The 19,018-nt window shown below is 34.2% G+C and overlaps 1 protein-coding gene across 2 annotated transcripts; it reads left to right on the plus strand.

Annotated features, from left to right (window-relative positions):
* Window positions 1-12,929: 12,929 nt before the first annotated feature.
* On the plus strand, window positions 12,930-18,047 carry LOC133882109 (peptidyl-prolyl cis-trans isomerase CYP40). Of its 2 annotated transcripts, XM_062321212.1 has the most exons (9): window positions 12,932-13,375; window positions 14,992-15,489; window positions 15,695-15,782; window positions 15,896-15,948; window positions 16,644-16,748; window positions 17,091-17,166; window positions 17,477-17,514; window positions 17,599-17,670; window positions 17,821-18,047. In XM_062321212.1, the coding sequence occupies exons 1-8, from the start codon at window positions 13,205-13,207 to the stop codon at window positions 17,650-17,652; spliced, it is 1,083 nt and encodes a 360-aa protein (XP_062177196.1). In that variant the 5' UTR covers window positions 12,932-13,204; the 3' UTR covers window positions 17,653-17,670; window positions 17,821-18,047. The 2 variants fall into 2 exon arrangements, with proteins under 2 accessions (XP_062177197.1, XP_062177196.1); XM_062321213.1 differs by lacking the exons at window positions 17,091-17,166; window positions 17,477-17,514; window positions 17,599-17,670; window positions 17,821-18,047 and having other exon boundaries at window positions 12,930-13,375; window positions 16,622-16,748.
* The last annotated feature ends 971 nt before the right edge of the window (window positions 18,048-19,018 follow it).

Consider the following 19,018-nt stretch of genomic DNA (forward strand, 5'->3'; position numbering starts at 1 on the left):
TCATCTTTATATACTTGTCCCACTTTGGTTTCTTGATGGAGGAGTGGATTCAATTTGACTTAGTGCTTGAAAATATAGCATTATCCTGTGAAGTGGGCAGATTTGTTCTTTCAAAATGGGCCCATGCCAATGAAATACAGCAAGGAGATCCCTATTTAGTGATGTGTTTTCCTTCGGCATAGTATGTAACAGTAACATGTGTTATTGGGTAGAACATCATTATTCATTTCTTCTTTTCCAGAACAGATCGTACGTGTATCCTTTCTCCACCTATAAATCAACCAACCCTAGATGTGACATGTATTGACAACTTAATTGGCTCATACCTTTATGTGTCAAGTCAATTGAAAAGTTAGAGGAAAATACACATCACCCTCTTGAAGTATCCACTTCAATGTTAAAAAATGGGTAATTGATCCCTCAATTTAGCCAACTTTGGTAAATAATACCTTCTGTCCATATTGTCCGCCTCTTTGGACGAAAATGAGTTTATGTGTGTTGCACGTGACCTTTTGAGATCTAGAGTTTTTCCCAATTTTCTCGATCAGCGATCAAATATGTTTCAAACAAGAATTTCATCAAGGCATTCTTAGATCGTCTCGTTCAAACAGGCTTCAAACCCCCCGTTTAGTAACTCCCTCCCTTCCCCTTCCCTTCCCCTCCCCCTTACTTTCACCTTTTTCAAAAAACATCAAATTCAAAACATTCTTTACTTTTTAACTTTTTATATCACATCAATAATTTTTTATTATTATTTAAATAAAAAAATTCACTACAATACAAATTTTTTCCACTTTTTCATATAAATTCTCTCTACTTTATATCACATCAATCACTTTCTATTTTCACTCACCAAAAAGATTCTCCCATAAGGGAAGGGGAGGGGAGGGGAAGGGAATTACTAAACGGGGCCTTTAGATTGAGGCATACTGGAAGTGCTTTTAATATTGATTTCGAATGGGATTCAATCGTGACTGTGATGGAGGCATTTTGGAACTTTGTAAAAACTTGATGCTTCATTCGAACTGGAGTCATCTCGTTCGAACGAGATATTAATCTCTCAATTCTAGCACTGTAATTCCACTGAACCAACCCTAGAGTTAAACCTTACTTCTCAAAATTGAATTTGCCAACTCTAAAATCTAACAAACTCTCCATTTGGAAATTCTATTACAAAACCTAATAAAAGTACAATTCAAAGAAAAATACAATGATTGGATTTCAAAATAACCCAATCAAACCACTAAACTAGGATTTTTTTTTTCTTTTTTTTTTTTAACTTATTGATTGAAAGCCTGTCTTTCCTGAAACGTGCAGACACACATTAGCCGCATGGAGAACATGTATAATGAAAACAAAATTATCATACCATCAAATAACCAACATATCAACCAAGATCCTACTCCCCCAGACCCTCCCTGACTAGCAATTACTCCCCATTTTTGTCACAAAATGACAAACGAAAAGCATAACCAACACATTGACTTGTTTCCTTAAGGGCAAGATTTATATGCAAAGACCAAAAAAGTTATCTAATCAACTTTGATCTAATTACAAGATACCATGAAGTAGTAACACTCATAACATGTTTTATGAAACACTTGGACTCACTTCAAACAGATTAATGCATGTGCAAAGTGAATGCATGTTGAATGAATAGACAAAAACGCCAACTCAAATGAGATGAACAAGAAAATATATTATCTAAGGATGCAAAATATGCCTAAGAGATGACCAAAAACTGAAACAAACAAAATGTTAAACTTTTGAACCTGATATATATTCTCCCCCCTAACTCAATTACCCATTTTAACTCACCAAGAAATATTAAATGCACATTTGTCAACTTTTGACACTTGACGGTTTAATGTTCAAGTAAAATGCACAATATGAGTAATATACATGTGGAGGTCCAAAAATTTAGATCCAATTTTGAACACAAGGAGCTATCATGGTACATAAACCATAAACAATGCTTTTTGTGACGTGTGAGTGTTTGACAAAAAATGAGTTTAAGACCTTAATTTTGTGAGGATGTTAGGCATCAAACATTAAACTCAAGGATAAGTACATGCTAAAGGCCAAAAGTGAAACCAAATCACTAGGACCTAGGGACACTCGACATGCACTCCCCCTAACACCAAGCACTAAATTGTAATCCCTTTTACGATGTTCACATTTTTCAGCAATGAATGAACATTGGCTTTTTCTATAAGTACACATTGACTCCAATTTTTATCATGCAATGTTTACCTCTTACTATATCTAAGAACATTAGTTTTTGCTATTGTCCACATGTGCTATATAGAGTCAGCAGAGATATGATAGAGCAAAACAACCCTATATTTAACTAGTTTAAGGTCAATTTGATACTTAAAAAGTATTATCCCCACCTATGATTTCCCACCAAACACTCACACATGTGGTCAAACTAAACTTTGAAATAATGCATAAGAATTGCAAGCATTATCTATACATTAATCACCACTTATGAACCATGGTGAAAATCAATCTAACACATACACAAAACCTCTTGCATAATACATATATAATGCACTTATATATGCTTACAAATTTAAACCATTTCACACAAAACAAGTCATTATTGATAAGTGCCGAATGTTTCACATTCAAGCCCTTTAACTTTCATATGTCAATTTCTTAGCATTGTTATTTATTTGATTTTGTGTTGTTTTATTGTTTTCAGGTTTTAAATAAACATGCAATTAATTCCATTGATTTTGGGCTTAAAGCACACTTTGAGAATACCTAGAAGATATGGTTAAGCTTAACCAATCATAATAGAAGACCTATATAGTGTGGTTAAGTTTAATTAAATCAAGGAAATGATTAAATCGACATTTCTCCAATAAGAGTCAAAATCAGATTGAATTCAAATTTGGATTCTACACATGTCTCAGTATTTTGATCATAACTTTCTGCTTAAAAATTGGATTGCAATGAAATTAGTGGTGTTGGAAAACTAATATAAAATGAAACAAATATGAATGAAATAGGTTTTTCCTAATTCGAACGTTTACTATGCTAAAATTGCTCCGCAATAAATGACCGCAAATCTGGATGAATCCTATTCCGATTTATACTAGGATTGCTTCCTAATTTGACTAAGAGACTCAAGTACAATTTTTTTGGAATTCCTAGGTCTTTTAGGGCTTGTTTGCTCCCTATAAACAGACCTTTAAGCTTTAAGATAATGGATGTTTAGCTTTAGACAGAAAATTCTTCTTAGAGGCTTGACAAGTTGAAGAGGAGAAGAATGTAGCAGGAGGCCATCCTAGCACCAAGATGAGCGGCTAAATTCATAATAGGGTGTTAATGTAGCCATTTCCAAGTAACAATGGTTTAATTGTATTTTAATTTGAGATTTTCTATATGCAAGATGGTTGTATAACTGTGAGAATTGATCTTAATGTTTATATTCAATCATTATGAATTTCTTATCTTGTCTTAGAAAGTCTTTTATGTTTGATTGAACTCAATCCTTCATATTTTCTGTGATTATGTGAATAATTGTTATACAACGGTTTTAATTGACATATGGCCAAGAGAATTAGATAGGTCATGTCTAGGGTAAACGGATTGTACTACACCCTAATTTAGTGTAATTTAGGTAGACAGTTCGTACCAACCGAAGATGGGTTACACTATTATATTGATTGTGTGTATTTTATTAAAGACGTAGCTAATCCATACCTAGGGAAGATGGGTCGTACCGCATCTTAGTGGTTAGGTGGACGATTTGTGTCAACCGAAGATGGATTATACTTATTCTTTAGAAGTAATTATTGACTACTCGAATAAAGCCATGTATAATGCATAGTATGAATTTCCTTTGTTAATTTATGGTTGACTATTGTTATGCGGTGAGTGGTGAAATCAACCCCCTTATTTCTATCTCTCATCCCTACTCTCTTTACATTTATGTCTTTTACTTTTATGTATTTATTTTTAGAAAACAAAAATCAAATCAAACATCTTTTAAATTAAGTTATATTTAATCTCAAAAATCTTGATAAAAACACCTTCGTAGTCCTTGAGGTTAGACACCCTCAATATAGCCTTATCCTACAAGGATTTGTACTATTGCGAGTGGTAATTTTATTATTGATATTTTTGTACACAAAACGACCACATCAATTATGCACTAAAACTAGACTCCACACATTTTTTTTATTAAAAAAAATGAAACAATAAACAGACTAAAAAATAACATCAAAGTTATTAAATGCAATGCAATGCAAGACAACATGATAATGCATAATGCAACATGACATGCAAAATGCAAAAAGACATACCATAGGATGATGAGTGAAACTCTAAGTGCAATCTTGGATGATGAAGGAGATTCTAAGTGCAATCCTAAGGATGTGATGCAATGACCTAAGTCAATGCCAAACGATGATTATCCTCCCTCCAATGATGAATAAGGTCACATTTTCTCACCCAAACCTGCTTAACGCCTGACGGTGGGTGGCACCTTGTAACTTCTAACCATCTGGTTGTCCAAGACATCTAACCCAGCTAACACGCCTTTAATCAACATAAAAGCTCCCCCTTTTGATTATTCCTACAATAGATGATTATGATTATTCCTACACTCATTCACACGATCTTGGGGTCTCAAATTAAAACAATTTGGTCGGATTTGACCAACCTTACCACAATGGTGGCAAGTAGGGATAAAAATAAATGTAGGTTGCCTCCTAAGTAGAGGTACTAAGTTTGGACAAGGCAAATTATCACAAACAACTTTTTTTCCCTTATCGGGTTAAGAGGGAACAAACAAAATTTTTCCTTTAGTGACAGGAGGGGTATGTGAGGTAAATAGGATGGAAGATCCCACAAAATTAAAACCCAAACCTCCCTTGTCAATAATAGGTTTGTGAAAATTCAACAAATAATCAAGTTTATCACTAGAAAAAAAATTTCAACTGATTTTTAGAAATTTCTAGATCATTCTCAAGTGACTTTATTTTATCATTCAACACACAATTATCAGATTTCAATTGATCAATCAAATCATGTGAATCTGAAAGTTAAACAAATAAGCTTCTTTATTAAGCTTATTGTATGCAGCTTGCAAATTCACCTCCTCATCTCAATCTTCCTAGAATGATTCACTATGGTCAAATGTGTCATCCTACTAGACCCACTACCACTCCTCACAAAAACAATAATTGCCATGTAATTGTCGTTTTTATCAACATGCTCATCTGAGTGATCAAAATCTTATTAATCACTGAAAGTGGCATTCATGTAATTGTCTTTAAACCTCTTATAGTTAGGATATTCAACCTAAACATGTCCAAATCCAGAACACTCATAGCATCTGATGACTTGAGTACTTTTCTCTCATTTACCTCTAAATTCTTTCTTTTCCTGGGAACTCCCATCAGAGTCACCTTTGGATTTTTCAATCGCTTTGGAGGGTTTCCTATACTCACCTTTTCTAGGACACTCATAGCTACTACCCCCCACCCCCCCCAAAAAAAAAAATTATGAGATAAGCCCTTTAAAATTAATTTGTACCCCCTAAAAAATGTTCTCTTTTTTTTTTTTGAAAAAAAAAAAAAGAATTCCTTGCCTAAAATTCTAGTTTCACCCTTGATGCCCAATCCTCATCATCCATAGATTCCTCATTAGACGAGTCACTTGCTTTTTCCCTAACAGTTTCAAAGCTAAGGTCTTTTTCTTAGTCGAGGCAAGTTGAGTTCATAGGTCTGCAGGGACCCAACAAATTCTACAATAGCAGTGACTTTAGGTCTAAACCTCTCAAGTAAAGACCTCATGACCTTCCTAACAATCATATTTTCAAGAATCTTCCCACCTAGCTTGAAACTTGAGTTTACAATATCATTCAATTGAACATAAAAAACTCATCAAAAGTTTCATACCTTTGATTCTCATCTCCTTAAACCTAGAGGTCCACATTTGAAGTTTAGAATTTTTAACAATTTTAATACCTTCATGAGTCACTTCTAGAATGTCTCATGGATCATTGGCAGATATTATTTTGAACTCTTCTTGTGAAACAACCATAAAGATAACAAGTAATCCCTTACTATTCCAATTACAAGCATTCAAGTCATCTTTAGACCACATGTCAATAACAGACATCCAAACACGTTCATCTAAGAACTTGAGGAACACTCTCATTCATACCTTCCGTTAAGCATAATTATTGCCATCAAAATAAGGGGGACATACATAGATTGAGATTGAGCAAGAGTTATGACAACGAGCAGTCAATGATCACACTCAAAAGTTTAATCCAAACAACTGAACCTGTATCTTATTCCAATTGAAAATTTTGTTTTAAACCCAAAGTTGTTAATCATACAATTAATCCAAACTAACAAATTGAACGGATATTATGCCAAGCACGACACATAAAATTTGCAATTATTATTTTTTTTTTAAGAAAAAACATAAAACAAATCAACACATAGATTATGATAATGAAGTGAAAACATTTTAAATAATTCTTCAACAGTTGAAATACTTGGGATGCCAATCAACCCTAAACTCCTAAAGGCATCCACAGTAGAAGACTGTGTTATAGATTGATCTTACTTACAAAAAATTTGTAACTCCTAAGACTCAATTTGAAACTCTATAAAAAGACTTGATCACCTCTCATTGCAGTGTCTTTAGAAACTCTAACATACCTTCTTCTGTATTAATCACCTTCATGAATAAACCTTGTTCGCTACAGCCCAAGATTCTGGTAACTGTAGACTTTTTATGTGTTTTGAATAATAATAAATAAGGAGAATGATTAAACTATTTAAGGCTCAAAGGTGTTTAGAAACCTCTCAAAACAATGAAAAATAGCCTCTCAAGATTATAAAAGTCCTGACTTATGAGGCTTATATAGATGAGGAGAAACTGAACTTTTCATCACCTGCACTAGCTATAAAATTATCATAATTTTACAGGTAGAAATGTGAGCCCACAACCCAGTAAGTTTAATCAAACTGACCATTTATAATAAGAGCTCATTTTTAGAAACTACCTCTAGCGGGTGTGCATAATAACAACTATTCCAAAGTTCTTCTAGAAAAAAGAGTTTGTCATCAAAATGTCATAGCTGATAAAATAAACAATTTCATAGAAAAGTTTATGTGTGTGTGTGTGTGTGTGTATATATATATATATATATATAACTCTACATCCCTTAATCTTAAGCAATAAAACATTTCATAAACCATATAAAACTTAATAAATCTCATATTTTAAATAAATATGCAGATGCAATACCATTTACTTACTTTCACATTCTTTTCTTTTTTTCTCTCTTCTTTTCCTTTTCTCATTGACAAATATATCCATACTCCCACTTGACTGATGGATTTTGTTAAGCGAATACCCCTACTTAACGTGCCTAGTTGCTACAAGTTTATGCCTCTTATAGTTTAGAGGTGTTAAGTATATAACCCTACTTAATTGTCGGGTCTCTTAGGCAACTTTATTTCACTTTCCTAACATCGGGATATTAAGTGTATAACCACACTTAACCACCGGTACCCACATACATCATTTTATCATATCATAACATTATATTTTCTTTCACATGCAATATAATGACATTTTCACAAATTTGGTTTTCCTTTCAAATCTCATCTTTCCATAGAACATTTTCTTTTGTAAATGTCATTTCCTTTAACAAATATAAAAATTATCGAAAGTATAATCATATTCATATGCAAAATATCATGGCTCAATAGAAATATATATCACATTCTTTTTTTAAAATAGTGCATGTCAATAAGTATTATACTTATAGCTTTGGCTTAGATTCTTGAAATGAATCCCTTGATTATGTACTTTCTCTACATTTATAATGTATCTATTAATCATTAATCTTCATTTCAAAACCTTAAGCCTTATCCAAATTCTAGGATCCTCAAATATCTCAAGAAACATTATCTCTAGACTTTATTTTTATTTTACAAAAACCTAGGCAGCATAAGTGTGCTTAACCAAATCGCATGCATGCCCCCTTATAAAAATAATATTTAAATACTATTTTACCACACTAAGTATATTAATGCAAACTATCTTTGTTGTTACCGCAACTTCAACATTATAACGATACAATTTTTATAACAACAATAAAGCTTTTTTCACGTAAAACTTTATACAAGCATTACTACTTTAATATTTAGAAATTTCTTTAAAAAAACAATTGGGCATCATAACGGCACTTTTATAATGTTTAACTCTTATTTTAAAATCAATTGGGCATTATAACCGTCTATAAATATATTTAACTAACTATTTAAAAAAATTTGGAATTGTAACGACGTATTAAAAACTCTATACAATTAAATAAACAAAAGTTAGATTTATAGATTATACCGAACATGATCTTGTGTAATTGAATTTCAAGATTGTTTTCATGATCTTGAGGTTTCTGACTTGCTTTTTAGGAGTAGCTATTACACTTGGAGTAACGAAGGGAATGGTTGGTTTTGTGGCCAAGAAGTTGGATCAGTTGTTGGTTGATAAAAGTTGGATGAGTAGATATGGAAAAACTGTGGTCGAGTTTTTGGATGGAGAGTGTTTGGTCACTCAACTTATGTGGTTACGGTGGAAAAACTATGGAGCTTAGGCCTATGCCTTTTATGTTCTTTAGTTTTTGGGCAGATAATCCCAAGTTTATGAGTTGGGTGGAGGAGGGTTGCATTATGTTCCTATCTTTCAACTTGTTGCTAGGCAGCCTAAGCTGAAAGTTGTTAAGAAGATCTTGAAGCAACATAATTTGGATTGTTATTGAGGTATTCCTCTAGAGCAGTTGAAGCATACTAAAAAAAATGTGTTCTCCTCGAGAGATAATTTATTCAGGTTAAGCAAGAATGCCTTCATGAGTTTCTTCTATTAGTCGAGCTGAAGATGCATATATTAAACAAAAGTCGAGTAAACAGTGTTGTAGTTGGGTGACTAGATTAATTCTTATTTGCACCGGATGGTTAAAGTTCGTGCTTCAAAGCATATGATTCATTAACTTTGGGATGATAATGGTGTGACCGAAGGTGGTGGAGGGTAACCAGATCAAACAGGTGGCAGTGGACTTCTATAAAGGTCTTTTGGGTTTTAAATCTTTGAAGTTCTTTGTAGAGAAGATTAAGAAAGTTCTCGACTGGTGCAAAATCGTATATCTGTTGAATAGTGTTTAGCTCTTTAAAGAGAAGTTTTTGAAGACAATCAAAGCTATTTTTTTTTTTGTAATAAAATCTTTGACTCAGTTGCGTACGATCTTCTAATTTGTTTTTAAGCTTCTATCCAATTGGTTGTTGATATTATATGGAGTTTGAGATGTTATTTGGTTGTGTGTTGATTTGGATGAAAGCTTGGTTTTTTGTGCTGGCATTCTTTGGGAGTATTGGATAGATTGCGAATTTTCAGCAAGTTAAGGACGGTAAGTTTCCAGTTCGCTAACTTAGAGTTCCTTTGATTTCTACTAGATTGACTGCTGAAAATTGCTTTGCCTTGTTGGGAAAAAAATACCAAGAGGATTGACTATTGGTTATCAAAGAATATTTCTTTTGCAGGAAAACTCTAACTTATCTCTTCAGTTTTGTATAGTATCCAGATGTACTGGACAAACATTTTTATTTTGCCTTCGAAAATTCTTAAAGCTATTGAGCAAAAATTAAATAGATTCTTATGGAATGGTAAGGATGACAGTGTTGCTAGGGCCTAAGTGTCTTGGAATATTCTTTGTGGCCCCAAACAATGACGTTTAGGGATTAAAATGCTTGTTGACTAGAATTGGGGGGCAATGATGATTCATATTTGGGGTGTGTTTGTAAAATCGGGTTTTCTTTTGGTAGCTTGGGTGAGGGAAGGTTTTAGTAAAGGGAAAGATTTTTTGGCAGATAAATATTCCCCAAAATTGCTCTTGGACTTGGAGAAAATTGCTCAAGTTAAGAGAAATTGCAAAAGATTTTATAAATTTTGATATAGGGGATGGGAAAAAAAATTCATCTTTGGTTTGATTTTTGGCACCCTGCTAGTAGATTGTTTGAGAATTATGGACATCGTTTAATCTTGGAGGCTAGAAGTAATCTTGAAGCTCCACTTTCTATTGTCATTCAAGATAGGCAGTTGAGGTGGTGGCCTGCTAGATTGGAGTATATGGTGGAAATACAAAGTAAATTGAGCTTGATTCAAATGGGGAGGGAAGACAAACTAGTTTGGAACATTTCAAAATCTAGGTAGCTTTCTAGCTCTGATACATTGAATGAAATTAGAGAAAAACATGGTCTCGTGGATTGGTGGAAGTTGGTGTGGTTTCCATTAGCCATCCCAGATCACACCTTCTTCACTTGGCTTGCTATAAAAAATTCTTTATTTATTGGTGCCAAACTCCTTCAATGGTGTTTCTAAGGTAATGTCCAATGTAGTTTTTGTAGAAACGGGATTGAGGACTGTAACCACCTCTTTTTTTTTCTGTGGATTTAATAAGAGAATTTGGGGCCAGGTTATGTTGTAGTGTTGGTTGCCCAATGTCCTTCATACCTGAGATGAAGTTATTGTGGAAGGTATTCATCACTGGCAGAAGAAAACCTTGCTTACTAGCTTGTGCTGATTAGTTTTTGGAGCTTCAATTTATCATTTGTGGAAGAATAGGAATGGGATTTTTCATGGTGAACATCCGAAAACTGAGGAACAACTGTTGCAGAGAATTCAGTGGGATGTTAAAGCCAGAGTTGGATTTAAAGGAAAGTTTCGGAAATGTGGAGTTGCGTGGAAATTAGGGTATACATATAGATACTTTGGTATAGTTGTTTGTTTGTTTTATTTTGTTTTGTTTTTGTTTTTGTTTTTATTTTTATTATTATAACGAAGGGTATATAGGACGAGAAGATACTTGTATAGTGTCTGGTTTCTTTAGTGCTCTGCTAAAGTGAGTTGTATTGGTGTTTTTGATGATATAAAGTGTTACGAATTCATAAAAAAAAAAGAAAAAAAAGAAAAAAAAGAAAAAAAAAAGAGATTGGGGTATACATATAGATACTTTGGTATAGTTGTTTGTTTGTTTTTTTTTGTTTTTTTTTTTTATTATAACAAAGGGTATATAGGACGGGAAGATATTTGTATAGTGTCTGGTTTTTTTAGTGCTATGCTAAAGTGAGTTGTATTGGTGTTTTTGATGATATAAAATGTTACGAATTCATAAGAGAGAGAGAGAGAGAGAGAGAGAGAGAGAGAGAGAGAGAGAGAGAGAGAGAGAGAGAGAGAGAGAGAGAGAGAGAGAGAGAGAGAGAGAGATTATATTGATGCAATTTTCGCTTTAAGACTGCTTCAAACTTCAAGACCGAGAACCCATTTCCATAGCATTTCAATACTCTAAGACCCTCTTAAATACCCTTAAAAACACCTTAAAACCGAGGTTGAGAGAATAGAAAAGTGTTGGTGTGAGAAAAATTGAAAAGGAGTTCAGCCATTTTATAGATTTTCGGTCTCAGTCAAATGAGATATAGGGCTCTTTCAATCGAGCCTCCTTTATATTCTAGCTTGTCAGATTTTTGCCACCTGTCCCTGTCAGTCCATCCACTTCGGCCACGTGTCCTGTCATACTTGGGCTCCAAGTTTGCCATGTTAGCAAATGTTGGGGCCAAGTTTTGCCAAGTCAGCATGCTAACAAGAACATTTATTGTGCATATCGGTCGAACGAGAGTCATAACTCGATTGACCGAGCGCTACTAGTAGCATGACCAAGCACAATCATTGTACATCTTGGTTGATCGAGAGCCTCGGCTTTATCACCGAGCTTCAATTAGTAGCATACTTGATTTTCATACTCGGTCAATTTTTGATCCCTTTTTGAATCTCGTTTGATCCCATTTTTTTAGGGCATTCCTGTATCTTATAAATAAACAATTTGGCATGTCATTTCATGCATTTTGAGATTTTTTTTTCATTATTTTATTCTCTCCCTTGAGCATGAATGAGGTTGAAAAGAGAGTTTCTTGAGTAGCAAAGCCCTCCAGAAGTGGAAACTCAACATGTGAAACAAGGAGGTGCTCATATATATAGTGAAATTTATGTCAAAAAAATGTTTTCAATTTTAAATATTTTATGTCAAGAAATGTTTTACATCCAAATAAATGGAACCTAATGAAAAACAACTTTACCTATTATAAAATGGAAGGTAAACCTGAAATAACTACTAACAATAAACAATTTTTTTGCTAGAAGCAAGAGTGTTATTGTAGTTTATTACCAATATAAGGAGCAAGGGAAAACTACAAAAAAAGCCCCACGAACTACCAGCTGTTTTTAAAGTAGTCCACTGAACTATCAAGTGTAGCACTATGACCCATCAAACTACGAAAAAGTACCAAAAAGACTCATTTTGTCGAAGTATTCTTATAATACCCTTGCCACGTGTCATATATTCAATTTAAAAATAATAAAATTTAAAACAATTTAAAAATTAAATTTAAAAATCAAAGAAAAATTAAAAATATTAAAAAAAACTAAAATAAATAAAATTGAAGGGGTGGCTTCCAAAATGAGGGTGGCCGGTCCCTCAATTGACCAAAATTTGGCCCAAAGGGGTGGCTCGAGCCATCCTTTCATCCTTTTTTTTTTTTTTTTTTTTTTTTTTTTAATATTTTTAATATTTTTTTTTTTTTGAAATTTTATTAGTTTTTTAATTTAATATATTACACATGACAAGAGTATTATATGAATATTTCGATAAAATGAATATTTTTGGTACTTTTTTATAGTTTGAGGGGTCATAATGATGCGCTTGGTAGTCCAGGAGACTCCTTAAAAAATGACAGAAGTTTAAGGGGCTTTTTTGTAATTTTACCGAGGAGTGAAATTATGGAACTACAGAGTAGCAGTGAATAGAAAGAAAAAACGACAAGAGACTGAAGAGAGAATGGCATAGCTAGGAGAAAACAAAGCTTAAACACTGTGCACGACCCACGTTTGTTTGCAAGAATGAAAAGAAATGGCCCTTGAAAAACCGAGGCGTCAGGCGTTTGAAAATTTGGCAGATTCGAGAGAAGTACATAAGTAGCTAACGGTTCGTAGGGTTCATTAACTCTCTCTTCTGTTCTGTCCTTCACTATTCGTTGACGGAGAGAGAGAGAGAGAGAGAGAGGAGCTCGGATAAGAAGAGTCCAGAAAGAAACGAAGAAACAGAGAGAGAGAGAGAGAGATGGGGAGGCCACGGTGCTATCTGGACATAAGCATAGGAGGAGAGCTGGAAGGGAGGATAGTGGTGGAGCTCTACAATGATGTGGTGCCGAAAACCGCTGAGAACTTCAGGGCTCTCTGCACCGGCGAGAAAGGCATTGGTCCAAACACTGGCGTGCCCCTTCACTACAAGGTCCTCTCTTTCTTTCTTTACATACAAATATGTGTGTGTATGTATTTATGCATACAACTAACTGGGTCTAAGTTGTTTTCCTTTTCTCTTTTTTGTTTTGTTTTTGTTTTTGTTTTTTTTTTTCTTGGGTGATGAAAACACGGTCTGTTCTTGATCATAGAGGAAAGTGATAGGGTTTTTGTTTTAGAGTGTATGGTGATTATGAATTTCAAGGGTATTTATAATTATGCCTATCTATTGTTTTTGTATACATATGTGCTTTTGTGTGGATGTATATGTAGTTGGGGATTTTTTCTGGTCTAGTATATGTATTTTGGGCTGAAAGCTAGCTTTGTCGTTTTGTTGTGAGATGAAGGGTGGTGTCCTTGGTGATAGAGTAAGATGACTTTTTCTTTTTTCTTTTTTTTCTCCTGCGGGGGGGGGGGGGGGGGGGGGGACGGCGGCTGTTTAGCTTCTGTAAATCTCTGCAGTCTGTGGAAACTGAGGTTATATTTTTGTTTAGGTGATGAAGTGGTTTTCATGGCCTTAATTACGGAAAGAAGCGATGCGCTTTTGGATGTGTTTAGCTGATGATTTCTCACAACTTCAATGCACAAAGTTCCTCTTTATCTTGTAATTGTTATTTCAAGGGGTAAATTTTTGAAAATGCCTTTAGTATTTGAGACTCGTTGAAAAGAAATTATTTGAGACTTTGCTGAATGAACTTCTATTCACCTATAATTGTCAGAAAAAGAAAAGCCTCATTTTCTTTTTGTGGGCTGCTTTGGCTATTCCTGTGCACTTAAGAGCGCCTTACGCTTTTTTAATAAAACTTTATTACTTATCAAAAAAAAAAAAAAAAAGCCTCATTTGCCAACGCCTTCTCTCTTTGCTTTTTTCTTTCAACCAAAAAAGTAAAAACATTAACGAACAACTTTAAACACAAGATACTTACAAAAAAATCAAAATTACTTTTACCTTTACGTCACATTAGAATACTTTTTCAACCAAAAAAAGATAAAAGCACATTCTAAAAAATGTTATCAAATGAGATCAAAGCTCTTTTCAACTGTAGACTGTAGCTGATGGAAACAAGTCTCAGCAGGCCACATAAAGAAGCATGAACATGTGAAGGTGACTGTCAATATGCAAAAACTGTGGAAAACTAGATAAGGCCCTGTAGACTGTCACTGGCCTGTGCTTGAAAGATAAAGGCAATGTTCCTATTGCTATTTTGTATGAGAAAATGCTGACTGAATTTAAGGATAGCTTTTCAAGGTAGTGTTCTTAATTTAATATGCGTTGGCATAAATGAAAATCTCCGTGCTTTTCATTGGCACCAACACAGGGTATCAAAATATCTTAGTGTTTTGGGCTTGGCTTAGGTTGCAGTGAGATGGGCGGGGTTGTAGTAGATCATTGTCTTTTTTTCTTGTTCAGTTCTTTCTGGTCTAGAAGTTTGGGCAATCTAGAGACTCGTAGCTTATCATTTCTGGCATAAAATAGAAAACTCACATTGTTCTCTTTCCTCACAAACTGCTTTATTTATTTGTATACCCTTGTTTGTATTTGCTTTTTGAAGGGCTCAGTGATGATTATCTTAATTGATTTCCAATAAATGAATGTTATCATTCCAGGGAACCCGTTTTCATCGTGTTGTTAAAAGCTTTATGGTGCAAGGTGGAGATACCTCTGCTGGTGATGGCACGGGGGGAGAATCTATCTATGGCTTGAAATTTGAAGACGAGAATTTTGAATTAAAGCATGAAAGGAAAGGAATGTTATCTATGGCTAATTCCGGTCCTAACACAAATGGGTCTCAGTTTTTCATCACGACAACTCGCACTTCTCATCTAGATGGAAAACATGTTGTGTTTGGGAAGGTAGTTAAAGGAATGGGAGTGGTGCGATCAATTGAGCATGTTACAATTGATGGTGACCGTCCTACTGCTGATGTCATAATTGTGGACTGTGGAGAAAATCTTGAGGGGGCAGATGATGGAATATCTAATTTTTTCAAAGACGGTGATACTTATCCTGATTGGCCAGCTGACCTTGACGAGAGCCCAAACGAGCTCTCCTGGTGGATGAATGCTGTTGATTCTATAAAGTCTTTTGGCAATGAGCATTACAAGGTAAAGGTTGTCAGTTGCGCTTCAGGTTAATGATTATTTTATTATACTTTAGAGAGACTTTTAGTTGAAATATAAATTATCAAGATGGGAAGGGAATTTGGTAAAACCAGTTTTTGTTAGTGGTGTTCAGTGGCTTCATTTTCTTTTCTTTTTTTGGTTAAAAATCTTTCCTGCGTTTTACGACACTATGAATTACCTTTTACAGAAACAAGACTATAAGATGGCTCTTAGAAAGTATCGGAAGGCTTTACGCTATCTGGATATCTGCTGGGAGAAAGAAGGAATTGATGAAGGTGAGCTATCACTTTTCTCATAGAGTTTATTTATGCACTGAGGATGATCTGAAAAATTTAGCAGTTACACATGCCTCAATTTTGATTGCATGCTTTATTTCTTCTGACTGCAGAGAAGTGTTCATGTTTGAGAAAGACAAAGTCACAGATTTTCACTAACAGCTCTGTAAGTCATATTTTCACTATATGATTGTTGATAATGACAATTGATCTGTTTACTTGTTAAAGTGAACAGGATACTAGAATTTGGCTGTGGGAATGATTGGTCAATAAAAATATATGTTAATGCTAAGTAAACCTGGGCCAATTTTGTCATGAACTCCTGATTATTTGTAGCAAATGATATTATAGTTACGGAGAAGCGTCTGCCTTCCCCTCTATTACTCTATTTTATTAAGATAAAGATAAAACCAGCAAACCTTGCAATGGTGGGCTCTTCATTTTTGAGTCTCAGTCCTTTATTTGCAAGCGGCATATACAAAAAGTTGTCTTGAAAAGATAAATGTCCATATCAGAAATCTTTCTATTAATGTGATTTTTGAGTTTGGGGTGGGTTAGCATTTAGACATGTCTTTGATTGATTATATTGATAATAAAATGAATTGTGATATATGTCCATTATACATCTAAACTCTTAGTCTGCATTTAAAAAAAAAAGAAAAGAAAAGAAAAAAGTTCTTCGCAACTTGAACTTTTCCTTTAGATGATACATCCCGACATTAGGTAGCATAACAATCCTTTAATCCTTTCTCTGCCAAGGCCCATATGGGCTTATGTACTATTCTTAAATGTTTCCTTGGATCATTCAATATCCAAAGCTGCTTTTGTCTATTTAACAGTTGATGCGGTATGTTGCTTTAGGCTTGTAAGTTGAAATTAGGGGATCTGAAAGGAGCTTTGTTAGACACCGAATTTGCAATGCGTGATGGAGATAACAATGTGAAAGCTTTGTTCCGCCAAGGTCAGGTTGGTATCTTCCTTCAATAAGGATTTCTATCACTAAAAGGGTGGGAACTTTTAAAAGTACTGTCATGGAAAATTTTTGCTCAGATGCTTATTCCATGCTTTTCATCTTTGTAAATCTTATGCTCTGCTTTTGTTTTTGTTTTTTTTTTGGTTTTTTCCCATGTTTTCCTCATTTGAAATTATTTATGAGTTTGCATAATCGTGTTCTCAAATAAATTTTTTTATCAGTTTTGTCTTAATTATACTTTACAGCCTTCATTCCTAAGGCTGGCTCACATATCTTGGCAAATATATATTACATTTTTTCTGATTCTAGGAATAATGGTCCTCCTGATGTATCAGGCATACATGGCACTTAATGACATTGATGCTGCTGTTGAAAGCCTCAAGAAGGCATGCGATTTGGAGCCAAATGATGGTCAGTGGCTCAGGTTTCATCAATCATTTTTTTTTTTTTACTTATCAAAAAAAAGAAAAAGAAAATGCTGGGTGATTCCCTCTTAAGAAGTTTGACTCTGAAGTTTAATTTAAGAGCTTTATAGATCTTAACATGGAGTATTTAATATTGTTTGTGAACTGGAAATTTACACTATTGTGTTTGGAATTTCTGCCTTCCACATTAAAACCCAAAAGTGCCAAACATAAAGTTTTGATAATTGCTCGAATATTTATGATGAATAAATAGTCAAATTACATATGTAATGGTTGGTTGGTATTTTTTTATTCAGCTGGAATAAAGAAAGAGCTTGCTGCTGCTAAGAAGAAGGTTGGTTCAAAGCAAATTGTATCTTTGTAGTGGCAATAGAGTTTGAATATGGATTGGGTTTTGAATATATTTTATTTGTTTCAGATTGCTGATAGACGTGATCTGGAGAGAAAGGCATACAGCAAGATGTTCCAATAGCAGATTGGCATTCAACTGGTATGTTTAAACTTCATATAATCTGTCTTTTATTGTTTGTTTTTCTTTATTTTGAGCTGCTTGTATACTTTTGTATTGTATTTCTTCCTAATGAGCTTAATCCTTTTTACTTATTTCTTCCTAATGGGCTTAATCCTTTTTACTTTTCAGGTTTTGCCAGGGATCCGAGGAAAATAACAGATCCTTCACACCAAATACAATTGTACAAAATTGAGGATTGAGAAAATTCTTAGATTTTTCTTATCAGAAAAATCAGAAAAATCGGGAGAGCGTAGCCGTAATACTTTAGAACTGGCTAACACTAATGAACTGTTCCTTGATGAAAATTTGATCCGAACGATTTTGTTTACAATAAACTTTGGACTTTAAGTTTACAAGTTTCCCTTGGAAATGCATGCAGTTCAGTGGTTCTGTTTGTCTTTATGAACCCCCTCCCCCCCCCCTTTTTTAATTAGAAAGGGCAAAAGGAGGTGACCAACTGTGGTTACTCTACCTGGGCGTTACCATGGTAGTATTTACCCATTGAGAATTTTCAGGAGAGGCTTAGACGGCGAAGAACCGTAGGTGTTTTCTTAAGATCAATTGAGCCATAGCCTGACCCAGTTTCACCAGGGAATCAGTGGACCTAAGGTGACTAATATTAATCATAAGAGAGTGATTCTCATTACTAATGTGTTTGACCACATGAGGATTGTCTTGAGTCCACTGAACAATTGCCACTGGTAATTTATGAACTTGGATAAGCCAATAACATGCTGCATATTTTACGTAGTTTTGTGGTATGAGCATTCCCATTGTTTTTGTAGGTTTTCTCCTGCTCCCCTCAAATATAATTTTCTACCCATGATCTTCATCTTCTTAATGCTGAAGTGCCAATCCAAAAGGCATAAGGGTTATCACCTGTGTATCTGTTGGCCTTTTAGGTCAGTTTGTGGATATGCATAAATTGGATTTTAATGTTTTTCTGTCCCGAACAATCTTTAGCATAAATGGGTTGCTAGTCATGCTGTGGGCCAATTGAACACGCAGATATTTATGGTTTATTTTCCATTCATTGTTTCAATTACATGGGAAAAAATAAAACATAAAAGAGAGAAAGCAGATACCTGGTTTAATAATGAAGTGTTTGCAATCAGTTTGCCCACACATTCTAATGGAAATTTAAGCTAGAATTGAACAAGAATCAAACCATAACCAATTTGCTATAATTTCTATGAGTAATGCTGCACAAACTCACTTTCCCATAGTCTCTTATGTAGCTTTTAAAACCACGATTGGATTTAAACTCAATAAAGATCCATTCCCAAATTCAGTGGATGTTTTAAAAGCTAGGAGTGTGGACATGGGT

The sequence above is a fragment of the Alnus glutinosa genome, chromosome 11 (assembly GCF_958979055.1).
Source record: "Alnus glutinosa chromosome 11, dhAlnGlut1.1, whole genome shotgun sequence".
Taxonomy (NCBI): domain Eukaryota; kingdom Viridiplantae; phylum Streptophyta; class Magnoliopsida; order Fagales; family Betulaceae; genus Alnus; species Alnus glutinosa.